General features: G+C 38.0%; 2 protein-coding genes across 7 annotated transcripts in view; one reads left to right on the top strand and one right to left on the bottom strand.

Annotated features, from left to right (window-relative positions):
• pank1a (pantothenate kinase 1a) overlaps nucleotides 1-19,399 on the bottom strand; it is a 283,668-nt gene that overhangs the window by 30,300 nt on the left and 233,969 nt on the right. The gene's annotated exons all lie outside the window — the stretch shown is intronic.
• anapc1 (anaphase promoting complex subunit 1) overlaps nucleotides 1-19,399 on the top strand; it is a 48,542-nt gene that overhangs the window by 1,691 nt on the left and 27,452 nt on the right. For 4 of the 6 annotated variants that reach the window (XM_067514311.1, XM_067514303.1, XM_067514331.1 and 1 more), the window contains exons 2-28: nucleotides 25-264; nucleotides 499-663; nucleotides 768-810; nucleotides 898-995; nucleotides 3,255-3,337; nucleotides 3,483-3,556; nucleotides 3,645-3,790; nucleotides 3,884-4,041; nucleotides 4,126-4,248; nucleotides 4,387-4,605; nucleotides 5,627-5,722; nucleotides 5,930-6,020; nucleotides 6,427-6,492; nucleotides 6,648-6,797; nucleotides 6,993-7,136; nucleotides 9,159-9,219; nucleotides 11,382-11,437; nucleotides 11,698-11,829; nucleotides 11,929-12,003; nucleotides 13,435-13,557; nucleotides 13,786-13,955; nucleotides 15,619-15,710; nucleotides 15,923-16,071; nucleotides 17,981-18,059; nucleotides 18,619-18,655; nucleotides 18,937-19,010; nucleotides 19,292-19,399. The exon at nucleotides 19,292-19,399 is cut by the window's right edge and continues 71 nt beyond it. In XM_067514311.1, the coding sequence (XP_067370412.1) occupies nucleotides 49-264; nucleotides 499-663; nucleotides 768-810; nucleotides 898-995; nucleotides 3,255-3,337; nucleotides 3,483-3,556; nucleotides 3,645-3,790; nucleotides 3,884-4,041; nucleotides 4,126-4,248; nucleotides 4,387-4,605; nucleotides 5,627-5,722; nucleotides 5,930-6,020; nucleotides 6,427-6,492; nucleotides 6,648-6,797; nucleotides 6,993-7,136; nucleotides 9,159-9,219; nucleotides 11,382-11,437; nucleotides 11,698-11,829; nucleotides 11,929-12,003; nucleotides 13,435-13,557; nucleotides 13,786-13,955; nucleotides 15,619-15,710; nucleotides 15,923-16,071; nucleotides 17,981-18,059; nucleotides 18,619-18,655; nucleotides 18,937-19,010; nucleotides 19,292-19,399 (3,028 nt within the window). In that variant the 5' untranslated portion in view covers nucleotides 25-48. The remainder of the gene's footprint in view (nucleotides 1-24; nucleotides 265-498; nucleotides 664-767; nucleotides 811-897; nucleotides 996-3,254; nucleotides 3,338-3,482; nucleotides 3,557-3,644; nucleotides 3,791-3,883; nucleotides 4,042-4,125; nucleotides 4,249-4,386; nucleotides 4,606-5,626; nucleotides 5,723-5,929; nucleotides 6,021-6,426; nucleotides 6,493-6,647; nucleotides 6,798-6,992; nucleotides 7,137-9,158; nucleotides 9,220-11,381; nucleotides 11,438-11,697; nucleotides 11,830-11,928; nucleotides 12,004-13,434; nucleotides 13,558-13,785; nucleotides 13,956-15,618; nucleotides 15,711-15,922; nucleotides 16,072-17,980; nucleotides 18,060-18,618; nucleotides 18,656-18,936; nucleotides 19,011-19,291) is intronic. The other 2 variants (XM_067514350.1, XM_067514320.1) reach the window with 1 other exon arrangement.

The raw sequence follows: 19,399 nt of genomic DNA, 5'->3' as shown, positions 1-19,399 counted from the left end.
TTGTGTGTGCCCTATTCCTCCCAGAAATAATGCTGATATTTGGAACTCATGTCGGAAGTCGTGTATGAAGAGACAGCCACGATGATTGCCGCAGGGGAATTGCAGTCGTTTGTCCCATTTGGCCGTGAGCACTGCAAAAACCATCCAAATGCCTTCAACCTGCAGCTCAGAGAGCTTCAGCCTGCCTCCGAGCTCTGGTCTTCTGATGGCGCTGCTGGGCTTGTGGGATCCCTGCAGGAAGTCAGTCTGCAGGAGAGAGAGAGGGTGAGTTTGCGTGTTATTACTGCTTTAGTTACTATAGTAATACTAACATTGCAGCAATACAGTAACTGCTGGTTGCAAAATACAAAAGAACAAGAAATATAAAAAACAAAACAGAAGTAAGCTAAGTAGAATTTTATTTAATTTTGCTTTAAATTAAAATCTTGCTTAGCACAGAAAATTCTTGTCTTAAAAGGTCCTGTTGTGTTGACCTAATAGATGTGCTTTGATTATCAGGAATCCTGGGAGCTTAGAAAGGGCTGTGTTGGAGTCAGTGAGGAGTATGTGGAGTTTGAAGAGGAGCTCTATGTAGCAGGAAATGTGGTCGTCTGGAGCCAGGGCAGTCGGAACCAAGCCTCTAGCGTATACAAAGCCTTTACTGTCGATAGCCCAGTGCAGCAGGTAGGTTACAGTGGATTTGCTGATTAGGGTGTACTGTACATCTTTTCTGTCCTTGGCTAAACATTTATAGCTGTTAATGAGGTCATTTTATATTGTGTCTGCAGGCCTTATGGTGTAGCTTTGCTGTTCCTAAAAATAAAAAAGAAGGTAAAAAATCCTTAAATTTTTAAATTTATATTGTGGTTCTTTTAAACGTCATTAATAAAAAACAATAAAATATCTTTAATGTTGCAGAGGAAGAAGTGGAGCAGACGGTTTGCATCATCCAGAGTAGTTGTGTGAATGTTCACACAGTGACTGGGAAGGATTTCATTGCACCGCTACCCTTCCCGGTAAGGGGGATAGAGAGAGATTGCTATTTGGTTGTACAGGAAGGGAGGAGTGACAACCCACAGAAAAGTTCTAATATATCTGCCAATTTTTCAGCTTTTGATCTTTTTCTGTTTTCATAATTTTTCATAGGCATAACTTGCCACAGACTAGCCAGTTTGGCTATCCTTATATTGATATGTGCAGATTGCATACATGTGTAATGATAAAGCATCCGGGTAAAAGTGTTTTAACTTTAATATCCAAAAACATGTAAGTCTACGCCATATGTCATTTTTATGGCTCCAGAGCTTTGGTAATAATAGTTGGCAAATATTGGAAAGCTCCCAGGGGAAGAGGGGATTTCAAACCCTGCCAGAAAATAAATGACGGAGAAGGTGCTTGATCTCAAATATAAAGTTAAGCTGTCAACAGCAATGACCTGTCAATCACAAATCACAGTTCAGGTGACTGTTTCGTGTGTGTGTGTGACAGATGCTCAATGCTGAGCTAATCAAACATCCTATGTAATGAGGGGGAAAAAAGGATAAAGATAAATATTACATCCAAAAATAGAGTATCTACCCAAAAATCTAAAATGCCAAATATTCTCTTCCAGGCCTAGAAACATGTTAACGCTGTAGTTTCGGACCAATCTAGAAAGTATTCACTCTCTCTGAAGAGTGAACTGAACCCCTAACAGCCCATTCGCCTCCCCAGCTGTGCAGTGCCGGTCCAAGCCCGATAGAAATTGGGTAGGGAGCCGTCAGGGCATTTGGAATAAAAACTGTGCCAAATCAACATGCAGACAATGATCCACTGTGGCGACCCTGAACTCCCGGGATAAGCCGAAAGGACAAAACAAAAATCTTTAGATTGATTTGATTAGAACCTTGGCATTTTTCCACTGTATTTACCGAAGGACTGTTGGACTTACTTTTAGCTCGGTGAATCTAATAAACTTACAAATGGGGCTGGGTTAAATGGTTAAGGCTGGTACCAATTTGATACCAGTTCCTAAACAATCTTTATTTTTATACCAATTATAAAAATCCATTTTACTCTACCAATATTTAGTTTACTTTATAACAACTTGGCATTTTTCCATATAAAAATATAAACCCATTTTACCACAACTTAAAGTTGCCTGCTAACATATAATTATGTATAAAAGCTGCAATGGAAGTTTGGAACTCCAGGTTACCAGATGACTGATGTACCTCCACTCTAACATAAAATACTACCATAAAGCAAAATGTAATTAATACGAATATTTTCAAAGTAAAATGGGCAGTTGCAGGTCAGTGTTGAATCCTGCATGCTTATCTTATTTAAGTATTCACACTATGCTTTCTGTCTTCCATTCCCTAAATATATCTTTTCTATATACATGCTTGATGCACTCAAGCGTGTGTGCAGGCAAGCAGACAGACGTTTTGTTGTTTGTTCAATTGGTGATATTCCCCAAAGCCAGGCTATTGTCTGGCTAAACAATAATAATGGACAATTTGGATGGTTGACAGTGAGACTGAACCTCATCCAAATCAGGTGTTTCTGTTTAATTGTTTGTAAAACATGCCTGCTTGAAGTGCTTGCTTGTGTTTGAACTGAACTGAAATGAGGTATACACTCCGCTTATACATATGCACATATTTGTGATTTTGTTTTTGTACGCGATAATGCATGTGGACTTAATGGTTATGTTTTTAAATGGTGTCAGTCTCTTTAGTCTGTTGCACAGCAACAAGATGTTAAAAAAAGTGTTTATGGGCTGCTCTGCAGAAATAATGTTTGGCTACTGTGTTTGCATTTCTTGCTCACGGTCTATCAAGTGTTGTGTTAAAGTTTTGGGTATTTAGTAGTCAGAAGAGTTGTTACTCACTCTCAGTAAATGACAGTAAATAATTGAAATGATTCAAGAGGTTATCAGGCAGACCAAGTCCTTGTGAGAACCTTTTTGGATCTCTTGGGGTGCTGCCCTCTATTTGACCCTCCAGAGATAGCAAAAATTATTATCTTATTTACCGTATTAGGTGCAATAAAAAGTCATAAAATATTAAATATATGCCTGCAAGTAACAGTTATGTTTGTTATTAAATAAAGTATTGTCTTTATTTTCCTGCTTGGTCTATGTAACTGACTATAATCTGGTAAAGCTCAGTTTAGCATCGCAGAAAGATAAAGGATGTCCTTATTACACAATATTATAATAGTATGTGAACACAATAAATAGTATGTTAACATTGTCTTTTTCTGTTGATCTGTTCTGTTGTCTCCTATAGGTATCAAATGTTTGGGCGACCAAGTTTGGGTTGCTGTTGGAACGAAAAAACACAGCTGGTGATGCACAACTCAACCCACCTGGGTACCAACTAACACTGCACACCCCCACACACTTGTGCATGCCAAATCTCAGAGTAAAGACACATAAAAGTTCAAAACCTGTACAGATGTCTCTAACCAGAGTCGTTTGTCCAGTTACTGGGATACTAAACGTGTTTTCTCCACAGGGAGCTGCTCCCCACAGTGTTCAGCATGCTGCATCCTCTAGATGAGATTGCCCCAGTAGTTTGTAAACCTGCAGGTATAACACAGACTTCCTGTCTTTGGGTCTTTGTAGTTTTGCTCTCTGAATAATGAATGTCACTGTGTTTATGTGTGTGTTTTTCAAGGCTTGTTTGAGGGTTCTCGTGTGCAGTATGTGTCTGACTCCACCATGAAAATAGTGTTTAGCTGCAGTGAGCCGTCTATAGTTGTGTCTTATGACATAGCACAGGGAATACACTCTGTCTGGGCCCTGCGCAAGGTTACACATGATGTGAGTAATCAAACACTCAAACACACAAACACACACACCCCTACACACCTGGAATCTACCTGTTCCTGACTTTGAGCATTGCCTCTCCATCAGGAGCGATCTGCAGTCTTGCAGATTCCATCAGAGGCAGGTGGCACACCTTTGGGTGTGCTGGCTTCAGGCTTTCTGACCTCTCTCCTCAGTAAAGTCTCCCGCCTGGACCCATCTGGAGGTATTGGGGCAACTGGGCTTGGTTCTGGAACTGGAACAAGGTAATGAAAGTGAGGTGTACTGTGTGTCATATTTTTGCAGTGCCTTGCTTGTATCTGACCCTTTTCTGGGTTTTCTGCTTCTAGTTGTCCTGTTGGCACTGGCTCTGCTCTCCACTACAGTGCTCTGCACAGTAAAATCTTGACATCTTCACCAGGATTACACTCACGTGTTCATTGTCCAAGTATATCCAACATGGCTGCCCTTAGGTGAGTTTAACTTTAGATTAATCAGGCTCATAAAAGTTTTCTTTCTTAAAGAAATAGTTCTACAAATTTGATACAAGACACCACACAACTCTAACTAACAACTACTATTATCCCTCTACCTCCATATTTCTATTCCAGTCGCGCCCATTCTCCAGGAATGGCAGCTCCTTCCTTTTCCGGTGCAGCTCGCTTCAACACGTCTTTCCATTGCCTGTCCCCAAGAGGGCACCATGGTTTGTTACCCTCTCCTAACAGCACGGTCAATGAGACGATCCTCCTGCCAGAGATGGAACCCATCATTCCAGCCCTCTGTATGGATCAGCTGTGGAGTGAGACGGTCACCGCTGGCTGTCACAGGTATTACCAGGATGGAACTCTACTGAAAACAGAGACCAAAGATACAGGATCTGTACAGCCTCTAAATGCGTCAATGACGTACAATTATTGAAAAAATTATTGATAGTTTTATTTAACAAAATTTTATTTGTTTTATTTTTTTAAAGCACTTCGGCTTCTCCTGTGAGTTTAGGGTCGCCACAGTAGATAATTTGTCCGCACGTTAATTTGGCATAGTTTTTACGCTGGATGCCCTTCCTGAGACAACCCTCCCCAATTTCTACTGGGCTTGGGACCGGCACGGCATGACTGAAGATGGGGATGGGGCTGGGGATGGGGTGTTGGGGGTTCAATGTCTTGGCCAGGGACACTTCAACGTGTGGACGGGAACGCAAACCTCTAACCCTATGGTTTGTAGGGGGCCACTCTACCAACTCTTAACACTCTACAACTGCCATCCCCCATGTAATTAAATATTTGTCCTTAATTGTTGGTGTTTACTGTGTCAAGCTCAAAATATGGTTGCTTACTGTAGCCTTCAGAATTCCATGAATTTAGTTCTCTGGTGCTATGTTAGATCATTTTCAAAGGGGAAAAAAATTATATTTTAAGGTAATTTTAGTACATTTTGTAATAATGCAGTCCTCACAGGTGTTTTTTTAATTTTTTATTTTTTATATTGCACCATAAGGAAAGTTGGTATTGCCCAGTTTGAAAGAAGTGAAGGATTTTCCGTTGACTAACTGGCCTAAATTAGCAACTTTTAGAACTACTGGATTACCAAAAAGTGGGTGAGGTTGTAGTTCATGGGACATGGGGGGGGGGGGGGAACATTTTAATTCCTATATCTGAAAGAATTATCATGTCTTCAAAGGTACTTGATAATCTCTAGCTCAAAAGTTGGTCTATAATCTTTGCAGCAATTGAAAATTTGAGATTTTCCTCAAAATGTTTCTTGTGTTTTTTTTTGTGTTTATTGTTGCTGCTCCTGTGTGGCAACTGGTATTGTTTCACATGAATCTTAAACTTCCTGTGTTTGCAGGGAGATGAGCAGCCAGGCATCTAAAGTATTCCTCACCTCTGACCTCTGTGAGAACCGCTACCTCTGTTTTCTGGTTGAGTCTCATCAACAGCTCAGGTCAGACAAATGGACAATGACTATTTGATACAGATATGAACATGCACATATAATATATTATAGAATTTTAAGGGACATATAAAATTTGGAAAAGTATCAAATGTATCACATCTAGGACCTTACAACTGTCGCTCCAATATATAGAGCATTGAATAAATGCTCACTTTGCATTTTCTTGTTGTAAGTAACATTTTTTTTCCTCCACAGGTGTGTAAAGTTTATCGAGAGCAATGATACACCTCAGCTCATTTTTGCCTCTGTCACGACCATCCATGCCAAAGATGCAGAACCTCTGCCGGTGAATTGCCATTAAATAGGGATTTTTAATTTAAAGTGTATAAGATAATCCTATATTGTTCACTGTCAATAAATTAAATAATGTTGCATTATTCCATATTCCTACCATCTACAAAGCCATACTTTTAATGGATACACAGACATCTCCAAATATTCTGTGACAAAAAATTGTTTTAAGGCATGGAATTCAAAAGGTGTATGAACACAGGTGAACCATGTTTGTGTTTAGGACTTTTGCTCAGACAAACAATTTCAATATTTCAACTTGAGATTTGGGATTTTGTGAATGTAACAATTTGCTGATATTTTAATGGAGAAATTTTATCAATGAATTGAGAAATTACTAGTCAAAACAAATAATCGTTGCCGACTTTACATGTTGATAACAATACAACTTTGGTCCTCAGAATATAGATGCCACACTTGTTCTGGAGGCCTGCGGCAGTCTAGTTCTCTACACTGGAATCACCAGGGTAAGGATGGACTCTCACCTCCAAGAATTCAGAAGACTTATTGGTTCACTACACATGGTTTTAGTACGCAGCAGACTGATGGATATTTGTGTTTATTGAAGGGTTATTATTGGGTGACTAAAATCATGGGTTTCCTTTTTTCATATCCTTTTTAGGTCAGTAAAGTGTTTGTACCTGGCCTCTTGTCGCCTACTTTCAGCCTGACCAACCACCTCCCCCACCTCAGTACACCGGTGGAGAATGTCAGCACGCCAGCTAATGCTGGCAGTAGGCACCTCCAGAGACTAGAGGAGGTAGACCCACATGTAAACATTGACCTTTCTGCACTGATAGTTACAGTTTCATCAAATACACTTTTAACCTGTATTGCTGCCTATGTCTTTGTTATGACCTACTTTAAAATTAACAGTTACCTCATCTTAGCTTTATGTCTGTCTGTTTTCCCGGTTTCTCTTGATCTTTTCTTCACCTGTTCATTTCTCCTACCCACTCCACTCCAGGCTGTGATGCCTTCACCAGTTTCAGAGCTGAGAAATCCCAACATTAAACACCATGAAGGTTCATTTTTGGAGGATTTCTCTTTCCAACAAGCCACACCTTACATACGTGCCTTGCGGGATCCCGTATGCAACCGGGTCAATCTGGTAGGTTGGTTGATGTGTGCGTGCATGTGTGTCTGTGTGTTCAACATGGCAAACTTTGTTATCTCCAGCACGCCAATAAAGAAATCTTTGGTTAAATCATTTAGAATTTTACTTTTCAAGAATTAGAAGTTACAAGTTGTGGTTTTATCTGTAGTAGTTTGTCTTAATGCTACCTTAAAGTAAAATTTAGAATTTATGTATGCATTCAATGTTTGTCAATTGGCACTCATAACAATTTTACTGATGAATCTTTTGATGTGATTCTTTAGATTCACTCTGACTCTGGTGCTATTCTGGTACACATGGCCAAAAAACATAGTTTAGATAGCGGAAAGTTAGTGGATACTTGGTGCACTGTAAATTTTTCATATTATAGTAAACCTCCTTGGTTTTACAATAATATACAAAGGTATGTTTGTCTGCTTTCTATGCAAAGTGAGGTAGAAGTGCATCTAAGAGAACTTCAGACTGCTGCTGTTCTTACCGTTTACTTACCACAGTGGGACTCTCCCTCATAGTGTTGTTTCTTATTAGGTGTGTGTGTGTGTGTGTGTGTGTGTGTGTGTGTGTGTGTGTGTGTGTGTGTGTGTGTGTGTGTGTGTGTGTGTGTGTGTGTGTGTGTGTGTGTGTGTGTGTGTGTGTGTGTGTGTGTGTGTGTGTGTGTGTGTGTGTGTGTGTGTGTGTGTGTGTGTGTGTGTGTGTGTGTGTGTGTGTGTGTGTGTGTGTGTGTGTGTGTGTGTGTGTGTGTGTGTGTGTGTGTGTGTGTGTGTGTGTGTGTGTGTGTGTGTGTGTGTGTGTGTGTGTGTGTGTGTGTGTGTGTGTAAATCAGCAGCATATAAAGCAGTAAATGAAAACAAGAAAGTGTGTGGATGTTTCTGCCTTGTGGGTTAGACCTGTCAGACTTTGTATAGACCGCCTCTTCAGCCCTTGGACACTATCGGAGCATCAGTGTTTATTTCTGACATTTTCATTTACATTTACATTTCTATTTACATTTAGTCATTATGCAAACGCTCTTTCTAAAGCGACTAACAAGTGATACACACACACGAACAGAAAGCCTCTTTTGTGCAAACCCTTATCTACAGGCTCCTGCTTTTTTCATATTTTAAAGACATGCACTGATTATTCTTTTGACCCCATATGCCAGTGGACAATAATGCTTTGTTAATCCAGCGCACTGGAGTTTCAGATCAATTTTATTTTTTATCAGGGTTTCTGTCTAAGCAGTTCAACAGTGCTGTGAAATAATGACACACTGAAGAAATAAATTTGCAATTAATGACACACTGAAGAAATAAATTTGCAATTATACACTACCTAGGCACTACATTAGATACACCTGTACAATCTAATTCAATCCAATACAGCAGCTCTTACATGAAATCTACTTTAGCAAGGTCATAATTTAGTTTTTATGTTTCAACTGTCGTAATTGAGGTCGTTGTGGGTGGTGGAGTCATAGTAGAGTGCAAAACTTTTAAGAACAAGCTATTTTGTTAAATTTGTGTTGGCTGATATGCCAGATTGTGTATAACTTATTTTCAGATTCATAAATTGTATTTTAAATGCTATCTTGCTTTTTTATTTCTTAAAACTGGATTTGAAGTTTTTTGCTTTTGAGTGAAATATGCTAAATGTAGCCAGGATTACTGTATTACAGTTGTATATGTCTGCCAACTAGGCTAGTCGCATACATGTCTTTGCAGACTTATAAGTTCATGCATGAGTCCAGCTAGATGGTTGTGCCAAATGTAAATGTAAAAAAATTTAAAAATCTAGGCACACATCCTTGAGTCTAAATAGATGATTTTTTTAAAATTTGAAGAAATTACTGGAACCCTTGAATTGCCGTTTTTGATGTTTTTAGTAACTCCTGTGCTGTGGCTGGTCAGTATGTGTGATGTTGCTGCTTCTGCTTTCTTTAGCTCTGCACGTGCTGTAATTGACAGAGCTCATCCAGTTCCATCCAACTCCAAGTTTATAAATTGTTGTGTGTATATTCTCTCTCTTTCTTCCTAGGACCTCGGCAGTGGCACAGTGCTGAGGATTTCTATACCAGAAATTGCTACCTCAGAGCTGGGTAAGGCACACACACAAATGTGTCTTTTTCTGTAGTTGTTATTAACCTAATGCATTCCTTAGCCTCTTTTATTAACCTTCACCATCACAACTAAATGTCTACCCCAACCTTTTCCCAAACGCCAAACTAAACCTAATTCTAACATTAAGCTAATCTTATCCCTCAAACGGCTGTCAGAAGGTGTGAGGACCAGCCATGTTGTCCCCATAATAAAATGTCCCCAATGCTAAAATGTCCTCGTTACAGTGGTGTCAATAATAAAACCACAAACACCCACACACCTGTAAGATGGCAACAAAATACTGTATGTGGTTTTCTCAGATGCACTGGCCAGCAGGCAACCATCACTTTTGTCAGTAAAGCTTTCTGTTGTTAAAATGTGTACTTTTGATGTGAGACCACACACACCCACACACACAGATGGCTGAGTCAGAGCAGTTAGGTCCTGCAAATTAGGTTTTAGAGCTGCTGTATGTTGTTATACAGTGACGTACTATCTTGATGCATTGAGGATGCCATTACAAGGCAGACACACACACACACACAGCACCTCTCATAATAATAAGTCTCGACATTAGTGTAGTTTACATGTGTGTCTCTCAGAGAGTAAAATCAGAACCTTATTTTCATGGTTTTTCATTCTTTTTTCTATATTCCATTCCGTAATCAATTTATGTCTTCATAATAAGTTACATTTTAGTAAAAATGTTTAAAATTACTTTGTCTCTTTGTAAATATTATTTTTCACACTAAAGCAGTGTTTAGCTGGCTTATCTGTTTTTGCAAACTAGATGCTACGGATTCCTGAATTTAATTATTTAATTTATTTATTTATTTATTTTTTTAAAGATCTGCTTCAGTTTGCATTCTCTACCTCAGCTCAGTATCAGCAATGTGTGTGTCTGCTTTTGTGTTTTTTTTGCATGTGTTGGTCCCCATTATTTAGTAATTGATCTTACAGACAAGGCTCTTTCCTTCTAATGAAATGGCATTTATCCACTTCTTACCTGACCTTTCCCACTCTGGATGTCCAATTAAGATAACCTGGTGATGCTGATTAGGAATCTGATTGGTCAGAGTTGTTAGGACCACAGTAGCACTAATTACTGTTGTAGTGTTAAATCTTTTCTCTTCTTTTTTTTTTTTTTTATATTATGGAGAAAATGCACAAATCATGAGAGCAATTGAAAAACTGTTCTGTTAAAATTGTTTAAGTTTCTTCTCAGTTCAGTTCATCGGAGAATGAGAATAGGTCTTCTCTAGTTCAGCATTTATGCATTTGCTGGACAAAGCAAATGGTCTTCTGGCATCTGGAATAATGCTTCAGAAACTTCATGTGGCACCTAACGCTAACATGACTAATATATTCTATATTGTAATTATTTTACAGGAGGATTGTTTCATGTGACATCTGTTTTTATTTTTTTATTTATTTCTGTGTATTTTGTTTGTTTATTTATTTATTTTTTAAAAAACACATTAAAACTGCCAGTGTATTATTTTGCCAAAACTAGATTTGAGGAGATTTGGACGATAGGAGTGCAGTTTGAACCTGGTTTAGACTACAGTGATTTTAATGTTTATTGCAGCTGGATGCCATATAATGAATACAGCTCAAGAGTAGTATGGTAGTGTTAATCAGGTTTTGGAAAACATCTTGTCTTTGAGTGCCGACAAAGTACTATACTTTGATCTCATTTGTATTCAGCTCCAGTTGAGACCAAAACACTTAACACTTTTGTTTTTTAGTACACATTTTTAGATACAAATTGAGGTACATCTTATTTGAATATGTAAAACCATTATTATTATTAACCATTATTAAACCATTATTATCAGCTCTCAATACTTGGCCTTTGGTGTCCTCATCTTTTCAATCCACACATTTCTATTGTTGGCATTTTATGTGTTTAATAAAAAGCCAAAGTAGAGAATTGACAGGCATTAAGGGGAATGAAAGATGCAAAAAATAAAAATAAATGTGATAGTGTCTTGGTACTTTGGTACTTTCTTCAACAAAGCAAATGGACTTAAGATCTTTTATAGTTTACAGAAACTAAGTAAACATTTGTTTCAGATCTACATACATTCCTACTGTTTTCTTAAAATTTCACCTGGCATTTCTCCATTGTCACCTTTTCTGTCCCTTTTCTCCTATTCAGTGAAGAAGTGCCTTCGGGCAATTTGTTTCATCTTGCCCAAGGAAGCTGCCATGAAGGTTTGTGGAATTTATTAATTATGTAAAACAACTGCAAAAGAAACTCCCATCATAGATCTTGGTAATCCTATTGAACATAAAGTAAGACTCTTTACACAGAGAACCAATGGTACAGTGCAGCCAGATGTCGTGTCTTTCAATTTTGTTTTATTTAAAATGACATAAATCTCAATCTATAAAAATTACTTTGTGAAGTAATTTAAATTTATTATTTATTTAGTAAAATCTTTAGAAACATATGCTCATCTGTTATCATGCAGGTTTTAGTGAAGTGGTATAACATCTACAATGCACCTGGTGGTCCCAGTGCCCATGCAGAATGGAACCTGTTTGTCACCTGTTTTATGACACTGATGGGCTACAACACTGAACGTCTGACCTGGACAAGAAACGTGAGATAGCTGTAAACTCACAAAACCTTAATTGACCTTGATTTACTACTACTTCAAATGTCTTGACCTTGATTTCTGCCCTTTTCTGTCTTTCTCCAGCTGCATTTTGAAGTGCCACTCTCCCCAGTGATTGCAGCCAAGAAGGCACGTCCTTCTGATGGAGGCTCTGATGAGGTGTGTAACTTAAGTATGATATGTTGTGATGTGTGCAGCACAATTGGCAAAAATCACCATCTTTGATTTGTAGTAAGAAAAAAAGCTGTAGACTTTTAGTCTCTGAAGGATATTACAAGTTTGTGTTGATGAAGCATTTCATTTGCTGGCAACACATTAAAAAGATACTTCATCGCTATAGAGGGAATCAAAACAGGAAAACCAAAGTAAAGCTTTTAAAACTAATTACATTTTAGTACTTCCAGATCAGGAAAACACAAGTGTTCATTATCCCTCATTCTTTACTGTATCCGCTTCAGTAATCGAAATCAACTTCCATCTTGGAAACAATGTTTTAATTCTAACAGCTAACATCACATATTGTGGCTGTAGCTAATAAGGACCTGAAATATTTCAGTATTCTAACTATGCCTCCGCACTGAAACTAAATTGCCAGCCTGTTTCATATGGTAAGGAAAGCAAGACAGAAAAGACATTTGCACTTCTACATTTTGTCATTTGACAGATGGTTTTATACTTAAGGTAAGGCACAAAGCAAAAGAATACTTTAACTCGGTCAGGGAGAAGTCTTAGCTATTTTTTAATGTTTGTGCGAGAAATGTATCATATGAGATGTGCAATATTATGGTGTAGTGATAAGTGTTGACTCACAACTAAAAGGGTTTTGGTTTGAATCAAGGCTAGCCAGTGGGGTCCTTTACCAGTCCAGCGAAGTAGGCAAAATCTTGTAACCTAGGCTACAGTTTCAGTATATGTCTCAAATCACATAAGTGAAACAACTACCTGTAGTCTGTCTTAAAATCCTGAACAGACACATGCACACACGCTCTTTAAAACTTTCCAAAATAAGGTGGACGTTAGTTAAGTAATCTGTATGTTTATACAGAATATGTTCTCATTAGAGCAAAGCATGACCGTCAAATGTCAGCAAATATCAGCTGGAGGCTTGGTCTGTGCAGTTGTATGGTGTTTGTGTGTTTGTCCTGAGGTACCGCATGAGTCAGATTAAGTTGGAACATGCTGTTGAGCCTGTCAGCCTATGGCCCGTGTCTTCCATATGGTTCACAGAACGATATGAAACAATACAGTAGCACTTTATGGTCAGTATACATAGACATTTATTTTGCATCACAAGGCTGCTCCATCAAAAATGCAAAACGTAGCACAAAAAAAAGCAACATTCAGGAAATAACCTGTCCAAAACATAATCTCTGATTTCAGATCTCAAGTAGCATCATCATGTTGTTGTTTGAGCAACAGCAGAGATTCAAAATAGACATAAAATACACATAATAATAAAAAAGATTCATTGCCGTGTCTAGTTTTCTATTCTGTAAACAACAATATGCAGTCATATGCCCTTTAGCCAAAACATTGACTAGTCAGAGCATCCACCCACCTTTTTACTGGCTTTTATTTCTGTCTCCTCAGGACTGGGACTATTTGTTGGGATCTCATTACCATCGTCAGATGACTTACCAGCCTGTCTGTGTTCCAGTAGACTCCAGTGGCACTGGCAGCACTTTTACCACAGAAACAGATGGCCTACACTCTGTACGTAACTGACTCTGAGTGGATCTGTATATTGCATGAAGTGTTATTGACTTTGTTTGCTCTGTATAGATTAGTCCATGATGGCTGTGATGCACTTTTTTGACATGACATTTTCATTCCTTTCTTCATCCTTATTTTAAATGAGGGTAGGCAAAATAACAATGACTCCTCACTCGTCTTGTGCTCTTTCCAATTTAAATTCTGCTCTCTCTTCTCCCTTTGTCTTAGGTGTCTGCTCCCTCCAGCCCATCCTTGAAATTAGACGCTTCGGCTCCTCTCTTCCCTCACATTCCCGCACTTTTCTATGTTCTCCATCTGCTCTACCAAGAGTTGCAGCTGGATGAGCTGCAGAGAGCGAGAGCCTCATCACTGGTCTGTCTGCTTCAGCAGTTGGCCAGGTAACCAGTACGCTTGTCCTTGGGTGTCTGTGTTCTAAATCTTTAATCTTACTATTTATTAAATGTACTATTAATTTAGGAATTAATATGGGAAGTATAGTAGTGCTTACATAGAGCTGAATGTTAAATAACAGCAAAAGCAAAATAAGGTCACTTTATAACATGAAGGTTTCAAAACAGAAGAGAGACTTGTTCCACTTGTCACAAAAACAAAACCTGGTCTATTTTTTTTCACCAACTGTGTTTAACTATTTGTATGAGAACAGGTGAACTCATTTTTCATTGTTTCCTGTGTTTTCAAGGCCCTTTAGCAATGCGTATTGAGGAATAAACTTAAACTTGTTGTCAATTGACCACTGTGATTGTGACAATAACACAATAGGTGGAGAGGGAGAGTGAGGCACTCTACACAGTACTTTGCCTGTGTTGGTTTTTATGTGGGCTGTTGTGAAGTGTGGCACCAAATGTTTACGCACTTTTTGTTTTATTTCCAAGCAATTTATTGCAATTATTTCAGGCAGAAATCGGTTATAATTTTAAAAAATGTCTTATAATACCAGTTTATCAAAAGATAATTGAAATAAAGAATATAATAGAATATAATAGTGTGCACAGAGAATGTCAAATTGTGGCTTCAAATTAAAGGAAGTACACATTAAAGTTGAGGGGAAAAAGGCAGAAATATGTCCCAGCAGAGTGCAACAAATTTCACTGCTTACACCTCAATTAGATAAAATTTACTTTACATTTGTCTTCATTAGGTGGTGACCTAACACTGTACGGTATAGTTTCTAGAATGTTACAATATAATTTACGTAACAACTGTACAGTCAATATAATATAAAATGCAGTTTTAGTTCTTTAAAATACAATATTAAACATCAGTTTTTAAAATTATTATGAGTGATCGAATGCGATTATTTGTATTGTTATAATTTTACACTCGTACCATAACAAAAATACTGAATACTTTTGGGTTATTTAGTTTATCCTTGGAATGTAAAATGTCTAGAAATGATTTCAATTAAAGCAGTTTTTTTTTCTTTTTTAAATTTAAATTCAGTTCAGCTTTATTTATCCCTGAGCAACTGTATGTAGCATATCACCAGCTAGATCAACAGATGCACACAGAGTAAATAGACAGGAAACATACAGCAAAAACACTGGTAATCACTGAAACTGAAAGCAAACGTAATAAAGAATTTAGAAGAACATTTTTACTTGCATACACTTGAGTTTTAAAAAGTTGTATCCTATTTTTTATTAACAAGTTAAATAATTGTAAGTCATTAAGGCACATGGCACAGAATTGTGTGGGGGTTTTGGTACTGTGATTAAAAACTATTGATTATTTATTGTTAAGCAGATTAGTAATAACTCATGGCTGCTACTCTTGCTGTGTGTTTAATTACTGCTCAAAACAAGTTAAATGCCACTCTCTGAGAGTGTGGAGCCACTTTTAGCTGTGACTTTGTTGCTGTGCAGAGATGTGTAACACTCAAAGACCTGGCACAAGGTAGACCTGATAAATCACTAATGAAAGACTGGAAATTTTGTTGTCATTTCAGATGAAATATTCCTCACTGTGTAGAAGTGAAATGAAAAAAAAAAAACAAATTCTCTGATACAGTATGTGTGGTGTGATGTGTTCATGTGTTTGCAGGGACCTCCAGTTGGATGTGTATGTCGACCTGTACTGGAGAGACTACCCTTCATTAATTAGTGGCTTCACTGAGACCTGCCTTATAGATGAGGGTGAGCCCCATTTACTAGTTCATAATGATACCAAGTCAGGAAAAAGACGAGACATGTTGTAGTAGAATAGATTTGGCAGCATTGTCTGCCTTTCTGACATTCCAATCTATATTATTTAGTATCTTCTGTTCCCTCTGTCATTAATTTCTTATGTTTCTCTGTTCCTCCTCCCTCTGTTTTTGCCTTGTTCTGCTTCATCTTTCCAACCTCAGCTCTTGTTGCTCAAATGCAGCGTCCCTCCTTTCTGAGGGCAGAACCTCCCTGTATTTTCAGCTGGCTCAGCAGCTGTTTAAGAGAGGAGGAGATCCCACCATTTCCGTACCTGGTTGGCATTTGTCAGAGGACCAGGCTGCTGGTTCTGGTATGACCAAAGCACATCTGCATTTTAAAAGATGAAGGCAGTGAAATTGCTACTAATATGTATGCAGCTTTTCCCTTTAAGTGTGTTACAGTATGTGCATCATGAGACCATTGAATCACAATATGCAAAGTGGACAACACTCCCAACTATGTTATTGTGTGTTTTTGTATTTTTTTGGGGGGGGTTATTTAAAAGTAAACCATGAAGAAATCTAAGTTAGAAAAAAGCTGGATGATGTGCAACAAAGGTTCCTGAACTGAGGATGCGGTATACTTCTGAGATGACCATGTCACACAATTTTTCTTAAAGTAATTGATGACAAACCAGTCTATCCTCTGTGTAGAGGCATACTGTCAGGATACCAAATATAATTATAAGTAAATTATTATGATTTAGCAAAAAAAGAAAATGTACCAAAGTCATAGTGCCACACAATGTCAATATAATTGAATTATATGGTTATATAAATCATTATTAGTTCTACAATATTCCAGTAAATGGAAATTACTTTTCAATTTCATACAAATCACAAAGATCCCCAAACTGGGACTTGACACAATCAACAGATTTATTTTTAAATATCACAGGGAATCGTAAATTGGAGCTATAATCAAAAAATTTAAAACTCACTATAGCACAAGTCTGATTTGTCAAAAGTTGTTGTTTAGTTAGGGCGATGTGGCGAGGGATGAGAGTTTATTTGTACTTGGCTTTGATGAGGTTCTCTTAGTCTTTTTGGTGTGTGCGAACAAGCACGACCGAAAAAAGTGAGGTTAAAAGAGTTCCACGTTGATTGAGACACATTCAGATAATCAGCTGTTGATGAAGATGTGTGTGGTGCTGATGGTGATTCAACCTTCACTTTTCGAGGCAGGAAGTGCACTTGAAAGCAAGTCCTATAACGAAATATCCCTAGTTTATGCCAATGTGTTAATACTGTACATAAAGGATGCCCACAGGGATTAATGATGAGTAGGAGACAGACAGACAATATCTAACAATATCTAAAATCACAAAATTTCTGTCTGTAGTTAGTGCTTATTGGAGACAGTTTGCATTCTTAAACTTCTGCTGCTGTTCCTTGTTTTGTCTGTGAGTGGCGCAGGTTGCACCAGCATGCATGTCTGACCCCGCTGACACACAACATGTGTTTGGCTAATTGTGGCTGCATTACCTAAGCCCTTAAAAGGGATGCTTCATATCAACCACACAGTGATCTTATAAGGCGAAGTACTACACAGATCCTCACAGTTTTGTTACTCACTCCCTGTACTTTATGTACATGCTTTTGTTACATTACTTTCTAGAAAAGAAAGAATAATGCTGTCATAACAAAAATGGCTAAAAATATATGGTTGATCAACTATTCGCTCAGTTGTTCTTGCAGCTTCTCATGAACCTGCTATAGGTGTAGACTGAAAAAAACAAATGTACAAGTTAATTGGAAAATATGAAGTTAATTAGAAACTCACATTCATGGGTAAGTTTTTAAATAACCTCTAAAATTGTAAAGATCACTCTCTCCAACAATTGCTTTGGCCTGACATTTCTTATTTCAGGGCTACTTTTCTAAAAATTTGCAATTCATGTTGCTTAAATTGTCTTTGTGCACAGGTTTTACTAGAAGGTAACACCATGTAGCGTTAGCAAACTCTGATCAGCAGCTCTGGTGTGAGGTTTTCAGGGACAGTACAGAGTGTTGCTCGAATTTGCAGAATAGTTGAAGTGATTGGATAAAATTGCACAAAAATCACATGAATTGGTTGGACTTGTGTTAATTGCTGCTATCGCAATGTTGCAAATTCCTGGAGGGAGCAATGAATATAACTCTCATAGTTTAAAGTGAGGAATACTTTTTGCTGTTTTTTTTTTCCAATCTCCCCTCTTTTTTTTTTTTCTCATTCCGCAGAGTTATGCTCTTTACATCATTGGAGATGAAAATGCTACTTCTACAGATGTTTCGAAGTACCTGGTCAAGCTCTCTGCAGGTCTGTGTGTGTGTGTGTGTGTGTGTGTGTGTGTGTGTGTGTGTGTGTGTGGAAATTCTATGACTATATTTGTATTAGGGACTGGTTTGTGTTTGCATATGAACATACAGTATATAGACAACCCGCCCTTATCTGCCAGTCCCATATGTTTCATGCTTCAGGGCCCAGTAATATGAGAAGAAAGGCAGGTAATGCAGGTTTGATTGTCATCCAATTCTGTTGTATGTTTTTGCTTTAACACAAAAAAATTGATGAAGTGACAGGAGGCGCAAACATTTGGTCAGACCTTGTTCTGCTGACACATGTTTGGACTTTTATTTTGTGGTTGATGTGAGCACATTCAGAGGTATTTTTTTCAGCTCTATGTAAAGCAACAGATAACGCTCCATGGAACTTTAGTCCTTTTCAAATTTGAAAATTATCCTCACTTTAGTGACTGTTCTTTATAATGACAGGTAGCAGTGATGTTCAGTGTTCATTTGAATGTACAGTTCATAGCAGTACAGTTGCCATTAGATGGAACATGTTGATCTTCCTCCCCCATTTCTGTTTTTCTTAGGCCAGAAATCCTGTGCCAGTGATCAGCACTACAGAAGGTAAATTAGCTCCCAGCACTGAGAGGAGAAGAATTTTATGATTTTTATTGGTTTTGTTGGATCAGAAACAAATTTGCTGACATGATTGTTGAAAATATGTAGTTATAATCACAGCCTTGGGGTTTCTTGTTACTTCTGCTTAATATAATAAAAATGTTTTAACAAGCAATGATCAAATTGCAGAAACAATAATTTTTGAGGCATCATGCTTTAGTAACTTCATTCTTCATTCATCTTTAAAAAGCATTTACCTTGCTAATTATTATGGTTATTTATTCTAGACAGAGCAGTGTGAAAGTCAAGCTTACAAGTGAGAGTCTGGCTGAGCAGCTTGTAGTCTGGCTCACCTCAGAAGGTAAGAAAAGCAGCTTCTTTTTTAGTTTTTTAGCCATACAGAGGAAGGTTTGCTGGAGTTGCATCCTCTTTTTCAGCCCACACTTGTGTAAATTTGCATTCACGCAAACATTCACACCTGTCCACTGAAACCTCAGTCTGGAAACCCCTCTTCTCACAGCCAGCATTAGAAATGATACATGGCTTCAAGGTCAAAGGAGACAACCTCTAAATTACCATGCAGCTTCTAGTGTTGTAACCTGTTTAAGGAAAAAAAAAAATCCTCTCATTTCACTGGTTTAGGTTTCACCCTAAAGGACCTGGAGTCAGTGCCCTTTGGTGTGGCTTTGCCCATCAGAGAAGCCATCTACCGCTGCCGAGAGCAGCCGTGTTCCGATTGGTCAGAGGAGG

The sequence above is a fragment of the Channa argus genome, chromosome 1, assembly GCF_033026475.1.
Source record: "Channa argus isolate prfri chromosome 1, Channa argus male v1.0, whole genome shotgun sequence".
Classification (NCBI taxonomy): Eukaryota; Metazoa; Chordata; class Actinopteri; order Anabantiformes; family Channidae; genus Channa; species Channa argus.
Note: the sequence above shows the minus strand (reverse complement) of the source record. Positions and strands in the feature narration are given on the sequence as shown.